Raw genomic sequence first — 16,247 nt, 5'->3', positions numbered from 1 at the left:
TGCATATGGACTTTTAATCAATGTGCACCTTATCGAGATCCACCATCAACTTCTTCTAGGCTCTGCAATTGGCGAAGATGAAGCTTCTTCGTGGCTTTTTGTATATGATCGACATGGGCAATCGCGCGTTGTGGGCCATGAATCCTTTGGGGGCGGCGAGCCAGCAGCCCATTGTTACAAATGTTCACTTCGCGCAGAACAAGACGCATTAGTGTAATTTCTCGCATGTTTGAGTTCGTTCAATGCAACCAGAAGTTTCTTGCTGGCTCCGCTTTTTGCTCGCATTCCATTCCACCTTGCCTTGCGGCGCATTTCTTTTTTTAACCCGCCATCCCTCCCGGCGTCGCTCACTTCCTCCCTTGGCTCATCCCACATTCATTCTACAACAGCAACGAAGATGGTTGCTTATGAGCTGAAGAGCCATGGCTCGGTCACAGCCCATGCTGAGGGGCCAACTTCGGTTCAGGATCGAGATAACCTACAGCTTCAACGACTAGGGAAAAAGCCGGTTCTCAAGGTATGCGACCACATGTCGACTCTGTAGCTGATACAGCACAGCTAAACATTCTTCACAGCGAAACTTCGGTATATTGTCAATCTTGGGATTTAGCTGTACCATTTTGGGTACTTGGGAGGGTCTTCTGGGGTAAGTTCGTTTCAGCGGTTTCATGATATCTCGCATCTAACACATGTATAGAACATTCGTCAATCCTTTACAAAAGTCAGTCCCATCATCGGTATCATTTCTCTCATATGTCTGACACATAACAGTGGCGGATCTGGAGGTGCTGTATACGCATTTATTTTTGCATGGGTTGGTACTGCCTGTACTTTCGTTGTTCTGGGAGAAATGGGATCCATGTGAGTTGCGGACCCGATGTCTAATACACTACGAATCAATTTTAACACCCAATCAAGGGCCCCTACATCAGGAGGACAGTATCACTGGTGCTCGATGCTTGCCCCGGTAAAGCAGCAAAAATTCCTTAGCTATATCACAGGTAGGTGCGCAGGCCATGGATATCACCAAGAGAACCTGCTTGCTAATCATTTCACTAATGAAAGGTTGGATGGCTGTCATGGGCTGGCAAACTGCCTTCGCATCGGCTTCATATCTTTGTGGGACAGAAATTCAAGGCACGGCAATTCTTGCTCACAAGTACTATAATGCTGAGGCCTGGCATGGTACCTTGATTGTTTGGGCAGCATTGTTTGCTGCACTTCTTGCCAACTTGGTTGGTGGTAAATTCTTACCTCGACTCGAAGCTGTTATTCTGGTGGTTCACATCGTCGGGTTCTTTGGAATATTGATCCCTTTGACCTATATGTCTGAGCACAAGACAGCCGACGAAGTATTCTTGCAGTTTCTCAACAGTGGAAGATTCTCGACTCAAGGAGTTTCCTGGTTTGTCGGCATGACTAGCTGTGCATTTGCATTTGCAGGAGGTGATGCCGCCGTTCATGTACGTTTTTAATGACATTAGCTCTATTTTCTCTTGTTTTGCCCTCAGGCTCCCTGATGCTGACACTTTGAGCAGATGGCCGAGGAAATCAACAATGCTACACTTGCTATCCCCCGTGCTCTGATGATGAGTGTCGGAATCAATGGCTGCCTGGGATTTGGCATGCTGATCGCTATGCTGTTCTGTCTCGGTAACATGGATGATGCCTTGAACACGCCCACCGGATACCCCTTTATTGAGGTATTCTATCAAGGAACAGGATCTATGGCCGGCTCATTAACCATGTGTTCCATCATTCTTATCATAGCTGTCTGCTCGGTTGTAGGTCTCCTGGCAGCAACATCCCGCCAATTTTGGTCATTCGCCAGAGACCGAGGTGTCCCAGGCTGGCGTCTTTGGAGCAGGGTAAGTTTTATAAGGCCCATGAGTATATTTTATTCTCTCTAACAGTTCCGTCTGAAGGTCTCTCCCTCTACTCAACTTCCAATGTACTCGGTCCTTCTTACGACGAGTATCAGTTGGCTGCTTGCTCTGATCAATATCGGCTCATCTGTCGCTCTCAATGATGTTCTGTCTATGGCAGTCTCTGGTCTATACTCTTCTTACTTGATTGTCTCCTCTTTACTTCTGATTCGCCGGATCAGGGGTGATATCTCTCTGTACAATGACAATGATGATGAGATTGTCAATCTCCCCGGAAAAAAACTGGTTTGGGGCCCATTCCATGTTCCAGGCATCTGGGGAATATTGGTCAACGCATTTGCAGTTATATATATCGTGATTGTAATATTCTGGAGCTTCTGGCCCACTGAGATGAATCCGAGTGTGACAGATATGAATTATAGTGTTGTTGGATGGGGAGGAGTCTTACTGCTGGCCACACTATACTATCTTGTCCGAGCCCGTCGCATTTATACTGGGCCTGTGGTTGAGGTCTCTCTGTGATATGGGATGCCGGAAAAGGCGAAAAGCATGGCCTAGATATATTGATATGACTAGGCTAATTTTGTAATAACATTCTCGTTCAAATTATTACCATGCATTTAATACAATTTCTAGTATGCGTATCGAAACTGCTTGTTGTGCAGATCCGTGACGTCCAGCAGCTCTGTCTGACTATTATTTGCGTGCTTCTCAGGAGCGTCATTAGACGAGGAACTCCTGCACATTCTATCTCTGCGAGAATTTTCCCGTCGGAGATAATACAGAAGAGCCCCACTATCCAGTACATTGACGGAGAGGCATACTATAATTGCGAGAAATCCGCTCTGGAAACGGGTCAGGGCTTAATCGAGTCAGACTGGAGTAGGGCGACCACGTACCTGGTACTTGGGAGCTTCATCCTCAAAAAATAGTTGTGGTCCAATAATGTTTCCCACGCAGTATAAGATGAAGAACACTGCGCTGACTGTTGCTTTCTTAGTAAATCCACCAACATTAGAGCTAATTATTGTCATAGAAATTGGCATGGCCGTCGAATAGACTCCCATGAGTATTAGGCCAGCGTAACGGGCGCCAACAGACTTGCAAACGTAAACAAGTACGCTTCCGACAATACTGTGACAGGTCAATCAATATTCAGTTGGAAAAAATGTTGTTATTTCTTTACCTGATAACATTCATCCCGATCATAACAAGGCATCTGCAGTTTTTCACTTTCGAGGAAAGAATTCCTCTTCAAAACAGTTAGTAGCGGGAAACGAATGCACTATTTATCTTAACCTACCCGCTCAGCACAAATAGGAAGACGATAAAACCACCTGGAAGGCCTAGCAATAGGGTGTGGCGAGTATCAAAACCAAATCCCTTCAGAACCAAGCCGTTGAACTACGGAAGAAGAATATTAGCATATATATTTTCCTGAAATTTCGGTAGCATCCTGTGCTTACCGTAGTGTAGCCTCCGTTCGGGATATTAGCAGTCAGCACCATAACACCCAAGAGCAACGTCTTCGGATCCTTGAAACATTCCATGATCTGGTTGCGATCAATGCGAGTATTCTTAAACCCGGTCTTATTACCTTTCAGTCTTTCGACAGCGATCATTCTTTCCTCTTCCGTGAGGAAGCTTGCATCTGTCGGAGAATTTGGCAGACGGAAAAGCATCAGAACCCCCCCACAAGAAAGTCAAGATACCGAAAATGATAAATAGCCACTAAAGAATCATGAGTGATGGTTCTCTACAATTCAAGTTTATCTGCCAACCCTTACCTGCCATGCTCCTAGCTTGCTTTTTATTTCCAGTATACCCACTGCAATCGAGTTTCCCACGATGAGGGAAAGAGAGTTGCCACAAAACCAAATACCCGCACGAAGGGGCTGCTCAGATCTGGTATACCAAAGCGACGTGATTAGAGTGAATCCTGGAGAAAGACTGGCTTCTGTAGCACCCAGGAAAAATCGGACAACCATCAAAGTGGCGAAGTTTGTTGTCGCTGCATGGCAGCCTAATACGATTGCCCACAGGATACTGCAATTTCATTAGATAAAACAAAGATTTAGCTTGAGAAGGACTGACAAGTTGATCGCAAGGTATTTCCCCAAAGGAAATTTCACCATCAATAGTGACGCAGGGTAGCTGTTCCGGGTGATCATCAATATTGCCATCTTGTCCTTTGGAATTTCTCTTCTAGATGCAATATACTTACGAGAAAAACAGATATCCAAAGTAGAAAATCCCTGAGCTCCAACTGTATTGGTTTCCTGTCAGATGGAGATCTTGAATCAAACCCATCAAAGACGTATAGCTGAGTGTTTGTTTATCTATGAAGGCCATCATATAGGCTACAACCATGATGGGGAGAATCCTGCATGGCTATCTGTAAGGATCTGTCTTTTGTATTAGATAAATGCGAGCCAGACTTACGTCCGATCTATTTTTTGAACGAGGCTTTTTTCTGCAGTGGGCGAGAATTGGGACGAAGAATGGACTGGCTCAACAGCTCCGTATTCAAGTGTCTCCATATTCAAATGGGCATCATGATTTTGGGCCTGCTTTTTTTCAATTTGATCACTCATCATGACCAAGCAAAAATAAGTATCATAAAACTTCAATTTGAGTAGTAGATACTAGAATCAACTTCAATCTTGATTTTGTTCATGCTCTACTACGTTTATTAGCCCTGTTATATAGTATTCCCTGAGTACGATCTTATGACTGACGGCTTGTCAAATGAAGCGAGGCTTCTTGAAAGCCACAAGATATCAACCCCGCATTACTTCAGGGCTACATGAATGCAATCGCACCAGAGCACCGCTTGAATGGGTACAATTGGCTGTATCGGCAAGCTAGTCAAGACTTGGCAAGACTAGAGCCCTGTCAAAGGGATCCGAACCTGAGCGGAGACTAAAGATGACCCGAGCAATCTTTGAAAAGTCTCTTATTGGCTCAAGACAAATTTAGGTTAGATTTCCCCAGCTAACAGAAGCGGAGAAGATTAGCCTTAAGTAGTAAAAATGGGTTGTTGTCTAGTCCAGCAAATACAGGTACTTCTATTTCTTAGATGTTAAACTATCAGGACCTTTGGCGACAGAATCCATTTCTGATACTCGAAAATCTATTATAACCTTATCAATAACTCTTGAAGTTTCTCTGTACTTCCTCGGCAAATTTGTCGTCTACCAAAATCTGGCAAGCCACTACAGCCATTCCTGCGGCACATTCAATACTTCTCTCGAATCCCTCGGGCGACCCAGCTCCATTCGTAAACTGAGGTGTATGATTGACTCCCTCGGCTGGAATACAGAACATTCCGTGGAATCCCGGTACTTCATAAGAGACATTTCCTATCATATATCAGTAAGCCAATCTAATGTCACTAGCATGAGGACTAACCCATATCTGTAGAACCTCCCGAGAGTCCCCCTTTCTGCTCGGAGTTATCGAGGAGGGTATGATGTCCCATAGCTCTCATTGCCGAAACATAGCTCTCGCAAATTGGTAGATTGGTCTTAAGATCGGCATATGAAGGACCCCTAGTCGAATAATTTAGTTTATGTCCCGATCCAGTTATGATTTGCTCAATCCATACCAATTATACTCAACTTTACAACCTGTGGCGGTGGCCGCTGCCTCAAAGCATTTCAATACTTTCTCAGTAAGAGGCTCCAATGTCTTCTTCGTGGGCGATCGGATATAATAATCCACCGTGGCAGACATGGGAATTACATTTGGTCGATCGCCCCCGTTAACGATAACACCGTGAACCTTTTGCGAAGGCAGAATCTGCTGACGAAGCATTGATATATTAACGTAGGCTGAAACAACCGCATCCAAAGCATTGATCCCCTCCCACGGAGCAGCTGCAGCATGGGCCGGTTTGCCAGTAAACGTGACCTTCACCTTATCATTCGCAAGGAATCCACCCTCGACTGAAGTAGCCATGCAATGAATGTCTGGTTTTCCCGGTATCATGGGAATGGGATGAACCATCAAACAGGCATCGACATCTTTGTAGGCGCCAGCTTTGATAAGCTTTACTTTGCCACCACCGGACTCCTCCGCTGGAGTTCCTAGCAGACGAACTGTAAATCCAGTCACAGATAGCGACTCGGCTTTGGCTTTCATGGACTCGCAGGTCGCAATAAATGCCGCAATAGAGCTCGTCGCAATCAAGTTATGGCCACAAGCATGGCCTATACCAGGGAGAGCATCGTATTCGGCATTGAAGGCAATGACACGGCCACCAGTACCGTAGACGTAGTCTACCTCAAGAGCAGTGTCCAAACCAAACGCCTTACGATGAACTCGATATCCACTCTCCTGTAGACCGTCGAAAAGCTCACATATACGGTCATGGGCTTGATATTCCTCATACGCAAGCTCTGGGTTTGACCAGATCTGCAGGTCATTAGCTCGGGAACAACCGCCGATTGGAATGAATAGCCATTTCACTATTTACCTTATGGTTAATATCCTTCAAAATGGCATCATACTTCTGGAGCACTTCCTTGACCTTATCGAGGAATGTTCGCTGTGATTCGGGAATATGCATAATGCCCGTATCTTCGATTACCCACGGTTATTTTGAAGCGAAATGAACCAACCGGATTGGGCGCTGGTTGATACTGCTCCTGATCATTATCGTAGACTTTGCTGCATTATATATACTATTCCTCTAGGGGCCGGCATCTATGGAATTCCGACTGATTCCAGGTTTTCCTGGGGTATCAAAAGAAGGTTACGCTTTCTCGGCGACGCATGGCGCTGCTTATTAGGGTTAAGAGGATGCTTGCCGATGCAGCCAATCGGCAACGAGCAATCGGCGTCGGCTCGGCAGATAAGATAGGATCTTCCCCGACTATCCAACCCCGACCTCCACTTTTCCCCTCAACACCATTCTTCTTGCCTAGTCACTATCCTGTGCTCGCGATAGGTTCGCAGGGGATTGACTGATCTTGAAGCCCCAGGCTTGGGACCCTTGAACCACGCACGAGACGTTCTTTTTACGCAACAGATGGATCTTAAGCGGGTCTTCGAGACAGCTCTAAAGAAGTCTTAATATGCACAAGCCTGGCAAGACGCGCTCGAAGACAGGTAAAGATCCACGTCCTTACATTGACGCATTAGATTTGGTGGAGATGCTCATAATGCATAGGTTGTCGAACGTGTCGAATTCGCAAGGTGAAATGTGACGAAGAAAAGCAACTGGTTCCTAACCAGCAGGAACCACAGTGTCAGCGATGCATAGTCGCACGCATCCGATGCGAGTGGAAAGGCGGGCCTATTCCACGCAAGTCAAAGTCTTCCTCATCATCAGCCGTATATTCTCCAGGCCATGAAAATGGCCAACAATCTTCCCCAACCCGTGTGGCTGCTGATGTAAATCCGATGTTTGGGAGACGGTCGCATCACCACGTCCAATCGAATTTAGTCTCACGCAATACAAATTTGAGACCGGGGCAGAATTTGAGCATCATCAGCAGCAGGAATCAAACTGTACAGGCTGCTAATTCTCTCACCCTATCTGCATCTGACCAAGACTGTCTGAAATACCTTCAAAATTCAACACTAGTCGTCCTACTGGGAAAGCATTGGCCTTGGTCAACAGTCTCTTACGCCTACCATAGAATTGGTATCAAGGAACCGATGGTAATGAGCATGATATTGGCCAGTACTGCTCGTGAAATTCATCGTTCTCGACTTCACGACGAGGATGCTCCGTTTATGCCATTTCCAGACACTGAAAATCGTGAACTGGACGGACGCCAACATTATGGCCGGGCCCTCTCAAGTCTGCGGTATGCTTTAAAACAAGATGTCAAGTCGCCGCAAAAAATTGAAGCAATATTCATCACTCTGTGGCTCATGATTGATTATGAAAATCGCTTCGGAAACGGCGCGACTGCAATCAACATCCACATTCGGGGAATCGAGAGTCTTCTACATAACCATGTTGTACCACTACTTCAATCTAGCGCCCAAATGTCTCATGGACGGAACCCTCAAACTTTCTCCATATCGAGGATTCTACAGAACAACGACACAGGCGCAAGAAGGACATATGTTAATATCCAGCCAGCACCTTCCGATGGTAATATAACCCAGGCTAGTCAAAATATGCTCGATACTGGGCCGTCGGCCCCAGACTCCCTGCAAGGGCTTCGTTGTACATCAGTGCCGCTGTTTCTCCTCTGGACGTTGTACTTCTTTACACCGGCAGCGCTTTTCTTTGGTCCCGCTACTACAAAGCTTGATACCGATATATTCCAATTTTTCTTGCGAGCTGAAAGTGAAAGTGCAACCAGACTTACTTTGTCAGAAATTTATCGAATAAGTAGGCAGTCAGCAGCACGATTCTGGGGTGAAAGCTACCCTATTTCGGCGCAGTTGGATGATATGGAGAATCTTCCCGGGCTGACGTTGTATCACCGGAGTCATGTGGTACAATTTAAAATTACTGAATTATTTAAACAAGGTGAAAGTACGGAGGTAGGTTCGGGAAATCAAACACCATACGAAAATATCGTTGATGAAATCAATATAATAGCCATGGTAAGTGAAGTGACACGACTTGGATAGTGTTTGTACTTGATTTCTCAAACTTTGGACTCATTGCATCCGATAGGAATATGATACGGTCTTGACCACCGCGAGATCAGCGCCTTCGTGTGAATCCATTGGTGATAATAGAAGAGTTATGGAAACCGTTTACTGGTCCGTTATCACCTTCTACAGCACGATTGTTTTCTTCCACCTATGCTTTCAAGATATTCTCAACGAATGCCGAGCTACGCAGATTAGCAACAACCTCGTATCGCTGCAAGCGGCTGTGTCGCAAGTACTTGAGCTGAGCCTGAAGCTTCACCGCAGCCGACCACGCCTAATGGTCCGAATTGCCTGGCCGTTATTCCTTGCCGGGATAGCCACTTCAGATCAGATCTATCAAGATTGGGTTGCTATACGTCTGCGTGAGCTTGGTCGTTATGGTCAAAATTATAGTCGTATCAGTAAGCGATTTGACGAGATTATACAAGGTGGCCAAGTTTATCCGTGGATGTATAAAAACGAGAGGACGATTCCTTGAGCGTGCGTTCCTGTTACGAGAAGGAATAAATGCATTTATAGTGATGGATCACTCTTCGAATTTAGATTTGCCCTACCGATATCAGAGATAATTCCATGGATGGAATATAGTAGTAGTAAGAGCTTCTAGCTTACAGCATCTTACTTGCATGAGCACTTCGCCCGGCTATACTATTTCATAGGAACGACCACTACCCTGTCTCCACGCCGACCTTCGCTTTCTTCTGGACAAGTCATCGGTGGAAAGTTGAACTGCGACTTAATAGAATACTCATACACCCAAACTCAGGCTATTGAAGACAGTTAATTCGCCAAGGCTGTCAGAATCGGCATTCGTTGAAGCGGTGTTTATGAATGGCAAGTAGCAGCGAGATTGTTGGCCGGAATGGTTCCGCATGAGAAATTCCACCGATTCCTGTTTTATGCACATATAAAATAGTCGAAGAGAGTGAAAAGTACAACCCCACTGCAAAGCCCGGCTTGTCGGCAAATTGTGGGGGGCATGATGGGGTTGGAAACTGGGGAAGTTTACGGAATATGGAGGCCAATGTCGGGGAACATATTGGTTCATCTGTCATATGATGAAATATGAAAGCTAATCACACCCTTGAAGGTCTCGGTAAATGCGCGGGAATTGTTAAATATACTTTTACCGGGATTTTCGTCTGGACTAGTTTGGAAGGAGTGTTGAAAGCTTCGAGATTTGCTCAGTCGGCCTTCGTGGTATGTATCTCATTGAATTTGTAGCAAGGGAACAGACTCCTTCCAGGACCACTAATATGATTTGTTTTATTGCTACTATGCACCGAAAATACTTATTGTTTGGCATCAGTTTGAAGGTCGACCTAATTTCTGCTGCAAGGGATCCACGTGGAGGACCTCGGACCTAAGGCCAAGAAACCCTCTAATGATCTTGGGAATGGTTTCAAAGACCGATGGTTTTGAATAGCCGACTGTAGATGATATAAATGAACGAAACTTTTCAGTGTATTGCACGGTATCACATCACCAGCACTGCCAGTTCACAGAATCAACCAACATGTTGTGTTCTGGTCTCTTTCCGTTTGCTATCAGCATGGTCGTTCTACTTGGCCAGTGCCAGGGATCCCAGAATTCTCAGGACATGATGATACCAAGACCGAATTCCAAATCACAGCCTGTTCCTAGGGATTTTCAATCATTTTCAATTGAATTTGCATTCTTTCCCGATTATGCTGGAAATAAGTCGCATCCCAACGTTTTTCCCAAGAACCTGCTGAAGAATTTCAAAGACCTTACGGGAGTTTATTCATTGGTCAGAGTTGGAGGAACTTCCCAGTAGGATAGTTCCCGCACTTACTCAAACTCTTTCAATCACTGAATTATGTTATTAGAGACCACTCAGACTACTTCGCTGATCAGGAAGAAAATATACAGCTCATATATGAGACCCCCGGGGATGACCAGCCTATTCAGGTCAATTATGGTCCAGCATTTTTCGAGTCTTATCACACACTTGGGCCTATCCGGTTTCTACATGGCTTGAATCAGAATCAGAACCGATCAATCCAGCAGCTTCAGGAGGCTGCTGTTAAAGCTTGCACTTCCATCGGGTCAAAGCTGCATCTTTTCGAACTGGGCAATGAGTGGAATTTTGCACCTGGTGAATATAGATCAAGCAAATACTCGATGCTTGACTATGTCCTAGAATGGAACCACAAGTCCGCGATAGTCAAAACAGCTGTTGAAGAGGCTTGTCCGGGATCTTTTCCTGGCTTTATGGCACCAAGTCTCGTCTTATTGGATTCTATTAACACCAACGGTTGGACTGCGCAGAAAATCTTTGATCTTGGATACGATGAGAAGAACTTGACCAAAGAGCTTTCTTTTCATAAGTGCGTCTTCTCGTCCTTAAAGTATGTGACGCAGCTAAACTTTACTTCTCATCGATTATATGGGTGCCAATCAGGACCCTACTAGCAATGGTGCTTTTGATCTCCAAAGTATTACTCTCGTCATGGCGATGTGTTATACGCTACTGATCAATAGTAGAAACCCTGATGAATCATACTAGCATTATTGAGAACCTGGCACCACAAATAAGCCGCGCTAAAGGTATCGCTCATCTTGGCCATTTATACACTCTGGGTGAAATAAACTCCATCGCGGGCCAAGGTCGAAACGGAGAGACAGACGTGTTTGGTGATGCTCTATGGATGGTCGACTTTTCACTCTGGGCTGCAGCACATGTACGAAATTTCTCCTGGGCACATCCTACTAGTTAGCAGATTATACTAACGTGGTCGGCAGGGCATCAAACGTCTCCATCTTCACCAAGGACTCAATTACCGATACGCTTCATGGCAGCCTATTCTCAGCAAAGGCGAAGGACCAACTACAAAGCCCCCTTACTATGGTCAAATTATGGTTGCCGCAGCTCTAGGAGACTCTGAAAACACTCGGGTTGTGAATATCCCCTTGAAAGAGGATACAGTGGACGCCTATGGGATCTACCATGGAAGCTCCCTTGTCAAGATTGTAGCTGTCAACATGAAGGCCTTTAACGAAAGTACCACTGGCGATCGCCCAAGCAGTGAGTACCATTTCCAACTCCATGGAAATAATCATCGTGTGAAAGTCGAACGTATGATTGCCCCAGGGAGCAATTCTGTCAACAATGTCACTTTCGGGGGTGTTTCATATGATTATAATCGCAAGCAAGGAAAACCAGTTACTGTCAGACCAAACAAGGAGATGCTTGAAGTTCAGGAAGGGAAAGTCTCCATTGATATTCCTGACTCCTCGGCTGTTTTGCTATCACTTGTCTGAATCATGTAGTACGACTGGTAGCACCTACATAGTACCTATAATTATAGAACTGCCATTGGTACTAATGATTGCCGATAATGTCTGAACTTCTGGCAAATTGGCCATATCATTATAGGACACCATGCAATACTGTTTGGTCATCCTAGTCCATCCGCGATTGCCGACACCCCTAATTTATTAATTGATTATTATATACTAACTACGGCACTGTACATAGTATAGTACTACTGTAGTGGGGAGTATCGGCCTGCCCACCAGTATAGGGATTATGTAAGGAAGTTGGCCTAATTTGGAAGGGAGCTTATATACATTCAATTTAGATAGCATCTTTAGCATCACCCAGAGTCAATTACAAGAGTTCCAGCCTATTCGAGAGAGTGCCAGCAGTTAGCCCTAGTTGGGGTGTTGTTTACCCTCATCCTTCTGCCCCATTCGACCTGCACGTACCGACCGTGCTGCCTCGAGCATCCTCTCCCGTTTCACTACTATAATTATAGTATATATCACGAAAGCTGTGTGGTCACCTGCTCATCCTCCTTCCGCCCACTCAAAATCAACGTCAGTCCTTATTTTCACCACACCTTTCCTTTTCAATCCGACACTTTCCACTACATTGATCTCGATTTTGACCACATACTCAATTGCCAGAGGGAGAGGAACGGGCTGACAGCCTTGCGACGATGTTGCCATACGCGATGCAGCCAGAAATAAACCAGGCAGGACCCTGGTAAATTGTTGCTTACGACCCAATTATCGAGGATCGAGTGGGGAAGTGATCATCTAACATGTCCATTCACATCGTCGAACACTCCACTATAGAACGACTGGGACAAATGAACGTCACTTCAGCTCCGAGCCTAGTGACTAGGGCCACCTTTAGTGCTGAGGTCCGGGTCCTACAGCCTTGAGGCCCCACTGGCAATTGGAATCAGCCGCAGAAATTCAGAACACAAAATAAGCACGAGGGAGAAGGAGAGGGGAGAGTAAGGAGAGGGGACACAAGAGAGTTCCTCTCCACTCTATTTTTCCGTTCCTATTTTTAAACCCACCAGGCCTGGCTGGACCTGGATTTAAGGCCAACGGTCCTCCAACGCGTGGTTGGTAACGAACTGGGGCTTGCAGTGTTTGAGAGCGCGCGTCAGGATGGCTGGAGAATCACAGCACTCGTTGCTGCCGGAGGAAGACCTCGTCCATGCTCGTCCTGCGCGTTCCTGGAATCCACTCGGACGCAACTCACCTTCAGATCCGGACTATCACCATGTCCCTTCCCCATCATACCACTCCAATGAACATTTCAGTGATATCGGCTTGGGCATCACGAATCCCTCCGGCGAGAGTCTGCCCGCCGGTAGAGCGAGACGAGCTTCGGCCTCCAGCATCAACAGCGATAATCATAGCGACACGGATACCCCAGGCTATTTGAAAACCCCCGAAACACCTGCCATACCCCACTCACCGAATTGTCCCAGTCGTCATTTAGTACTTCAGCGTCGATTATCGTGGGTCCCAATAACTATCATTGTTCTTGCCTTCTATGCGACCATCTTCTCCGGCATTTACCTCGTTGTCGCATTTTGGAAACCTCGCTGGGATATCATCAATGAAAAACAAGCATTGGCCCCCTCCACCGCGAATTTGCTATGCGCCTTTTTCGCCAAAACGATCGAATTGGCCTATGTCACTATCTGCGTCGCATTTTTGGGCCAGGTACTGAGTCGAAGGGCGCTGACCAAGGATTCGCGCGGTATCAGTATTGCTGATATGAGCATGCGCGCATGGATTATGCAGCCTGGATCGATGATTGTGCACTGGGAGACTCTGCGATACTCAGGACTGACAATTCTTGGTGCCATTGCATTGGTCGCTACGTTTGTCGCGATGCTGTATACAACTGCTGCCGAGGCGCTGGGTGAGTCCAGAGCTTTCCTGTTCCCCGCATAGCCATATCGTGAGTTTGATCAAGACTGACCCATAAATCAGTATCGCCAAAGCTTTCCATGGGACCATCGGAAGACACAACGCTCGCGGGATTAGTTCATGCGAGCTTCGCCAACACCTTGTATCTTGCTTCAACATGTCAATCTCCTATCCCAGTGGATATGGACCCTGAGGCTCGAAACACGACATGCCTTGAGATCGAACATGTCGGTTCAGCATACCACAATTACCAACAATGGATAACACATTGGAGTGAGCTCGTGGAAGGCGACAACAAGACTTCTGACCATCTTCGCCACCGTCCAAAACCAACTGGCTCGCTCTGGGATAACACTACTATTACCGGTAGTTGGATTGAAATCAAGGACACCGCAGAGCTTTCAAGGAAGCACCACCGTATGGTGAACAACATCACCATGGCGATGCCTCACGGTGGAGTCCCCGGTGCAGCAATGGATGCGAAAAACAAAATTGAACAGCCAAAGGATGCCTCAGGAGAAGGCAAATATAATCTGGATGCTACCGTTCCGTCGCCCGCGGTAAACGTGCTGTGCGTGGGGATGAACAAATCAGAGATATCGCCCCTGGTTTATAACACATGGCCTGACTCAGATGACTTCAACGCAACCACTTGGCTAGCCAATCCGTCAGACAAAATTCCAAGACTTCCATCCTGGCTCAATAGCACCGTTGTCGATGATATCTTCGGATTTGGCGAGAAATATGGTCAACGCCCTCCCATCTTCGGCAAGCTTCCCGAAGCCAATAACACACTCCTCAATATAACAGGTGCTTGGCCCACAAACGCGATCTACCTGCTGGGTAAACCAAGTCTTCCGCATCCTCCATATGTACTATGCTCCATTCGCGCCAAACAAACCGGGGTCTGTTCCACGCGCTATAGCGCCGCATCGAGCGGTGCCTTTTTGACCGCTGATTGCGAAAACTCTGACAATCCCCTTCAATACAATCGTCATGATCCAAACTTCATCGAGGGTAATTGGGAACCTGAATGGAAGAACATTGCATCAGAGTGGGCCAATTCTCTCAGTCTTGGGTCAGGTATCACGGACGGGGCAGCCAGTAATGGACGTCTCCTTATGCAGATGATGCCATCTTACGATTCAGCTTCAAACTCATACTCACTCAGTAAACACTTTCCCTCTGTGGGCGAGGCCCTGGCGGTAATGGCCGGGAGTACCTTAATATTGAGTTCGAAAGACGCGCCGTATGTTCAAGGATTCAATTACAGTGTACCGAACGATGTCCTTCCGAACCCAAAGTACCAATATTTCCGCGCGAGTTTGCAAGTTGTCGGCTATGCTTCTGGCGGTACGCAACATTGGCAAGGAGTCTTCTACGTGATTCTAGTATTCTGCTTCATCACAAGCTTTATCTGTTTTGGCTTCATGATCCTTGAGGCGCGCGGTCACCAGATTACCGATTTCACCGAGCCGCAGAATCTCTTCGCGCTGGCTATGAACAGTCCGCATAGTTCGCGATTACAGGGTGCGTGTGGTGGTGGACCAGTTGGACGACAGCTGAAAGAACGCTGGTTCATCGGGATGGAAGAAAATGATGCACATTACTACATTCGTGCCAAAGCGGACGGTAGGAACAGTCCCTATAATGTCCGGTCCACGGGGTATCGAGCTGTTGAGCAAATGGACATGGATGATGGCTCATTGAAGCCTGTGAGTCCTGCTGTGGATGAATTTCGACGGGTCTCGAAACGAGGATCTTACCTTTCAAAATTTTACTAATTACTTATTTGCATATAATGTTTGAGATGATATCCACGAGTCGGTCTGTACTTTAACTGCTTCTTACTACTATCGAATAGCATTTGCATATACCACTACATAGTGCTACAATCCCAGTACATTTCGAGTTTTGTATTGGCCTTCCAATAATATGTTCAGTAACTTCCCAGGTTTCTTTGGTATATGAAATGCTTTCAGTAAATCGTCCATAACTACTAGTTATCGGAGCCGAACTGCAGGATTGTGAGATCTTGAAATGAAAACCAAAACCGCTGCGGTTTTGGTTTTTTTTTTTTTTCCGGGTTGGTGCCGCAGTCTAGTCAGGCGATGCCTAGTTTGGTTCATTTCTCGATGAATAATTTAGCTCTTGATCTTTGTATATCTTGTGGTCAAAACCATGCCCGAGCATCAAATCACATGTATGTAGAAACTACTAACTTATATGCATTGCGTTAAATATGTGGAATACAGTCTTTTGCTCTTTACTTCTCTAGCTCGAACGATGTGGCAGCCATCACCAAGGTAATGTGGAAGTTATCTTTTTGCGAATAAAATCAAGTTTCCTTTCCTGCTGGCTTACTAGACCTACCAAACTTCTGCTGGATGGATGCTTCCTTGGGCAATCGTTGCTACAGTTTTGTCTCTACCCAATTCACTGGCCTCTACGGACTATGCAATCATTTATAGAGGCGCACTCGTCTTTGATTTTCTTGATGACGGAGTGACGCTACTGATTTGGATCCACAAGTTT

At 46.1% G+C, this 16,247-nt stretch overlaps 6 protein-coding genes across 6 annotated transcripts; 4 read left to right on the top strand and 2 right to left on the bottom strand.

Annotated features, from left to right (window-relative positions):
- Positions 1-397: 397 nt before the first annotated feature.
- N7469_001478 (uncharacterized protein) lies at positions 398-2,408 on the top strand (the record flags this gene model as incomplete). Its single annotated transcript, XM_056640398.1, has 7 exons — positions 398-517; positions 576-646; positions 772-861; positions 919-1,001; positions 1,066-1,463; positions 1,539-1,868; positions 1,926-2,408. The coding sequence occupies 7 exons, from the start codon at positions 398-400 to the stop codon at positions 2,406-2,408; spliced, it is 1,575 nt and encodes a 524-aa protein (XP_056506155.1).
- Positions 2,409-2,518: 110 nt separating this feature from the next.
- Positions 2,519-4,256, bottom strand: N7469_001477 (uncharacterized protein; the record flags this gene model as incomplete). Its single annotated transcript, XM_056640397.1, has 9 exons — positions 2,519-2,731; positions 2,786-3,020; positions 3,073-3,138; positions 3,190-3,290; positions 3,353-3,537; positions 3,599-3,617; positions 3,674-3,932; positions 3,981-4,040; positions 4,111-4,256. 9 exons carry the CDS (start codon positions 4,254-4,256, stop codon positions 2,519-2,521), a joined length of 1,284 nt encoding a protein of 427 aa, XP_056506154.1.
- Positions 4,257-5,033: 777 nt separating this feature from the next.
- On the bottom strand, positions 5,034-6,456 carry N7469_001476 (M20 family metallopeptidase; the record flags this gene model as incomplete). Its single annotated transcript, XM_056640396.1, has 4 exons — positions 5,034-5,248; positions 5,298-5,437; positions 5,494-6,302; positions 6,364-6,456. The coding sequence occupies 4 exons, from the start codon at positions 6,454-6,456 to the stop codon at positions 5,034-5,036; spliced, it is 1,257 nt and encodes a 418-aa protein (XP_056506153.1).
- A 508-nt stretch (positions 6,457-6,964) lies between these two features.
- Positions 6,965-8,988, top strand: N7469_001475 (uncharacterized protein; the record flags this gene model as incomplete). Its single annotated transcript, XM_056640395.1, has 3 exons — positions 6,965-6,998; positions 7,060-8,456; positions 8,530-8,988. The coding sequence occupies 3 exons, from the start codon at positions 6,965-6,967 to the stop codon at positions 8,986-8,988; spliced, it is 1,890 nt and encodes a 629-aa protein (XP_056506152.1).
- A 1,074-nt stretch (positions 8,989-10,062) lies between these two features.
- Positions 10,063-11,795, top strand: N7469_001474 (glycosyl hydrolase family 79 C-terminal domain-containing protein; the record flags this gene model as incomplete). The annotated part of the gene is made up of 4 exons (XM_056640394.1): positions 10,063-10,304; positions 10,361-10,882; positions 11,041-11,215; positions 11,277-11,795. The coding sequence occupies 4 exons, from the start codon at positions 10,063-10,065 to the stop codon at positions 11,793-11,795; spliced, it is 1,458 nt and encodes a 485-aa protein (XP_056506151.1).
- A 1,143-nt stretch (positions 11,796-12,938) lies between these two features.
- Positions 12,939-15,496, top strand: N7469_001473 (uncharacterized protein; the record flags this gene model as incomplete). The annotated part of the gene is made up of 2 exons (XM_056640393.1): positions 12,939-13,704; positions 13,776-15,496. 2 exons carry the CDS (start codon positions 12,939-12,941, stop codon positions 15,494-15,496), a joined length of 2,487 nt encoding a protein of 828 aa, XP_056506150.1.
- Between the last annotated feature and the right edge of the window lie 751 nt (positions 15,497-16,247).

The sequence above is a fragment of the Penicillium citrinum genome, assembly GCF_028827155.1.
Source record: "Penicillium citrinum strain IBT 23319 chromosome Unknown utg000001l:1.0-4955037.0:1.0-4956770.0, whole genome shotgun sequence".
In the NCBI taxonomy this organism is placed as follows: Eukaryota; Fungi; Ascomycota; class Eurotiomycetes; order Eurotiales; family Aspergillaceae; genus Penicillium; species Penicillium citrinum.
Note: the sequence above shows the minus strand (reverse complement) of the source record. Positions and strands in the feature narration are given on the sequence as shown.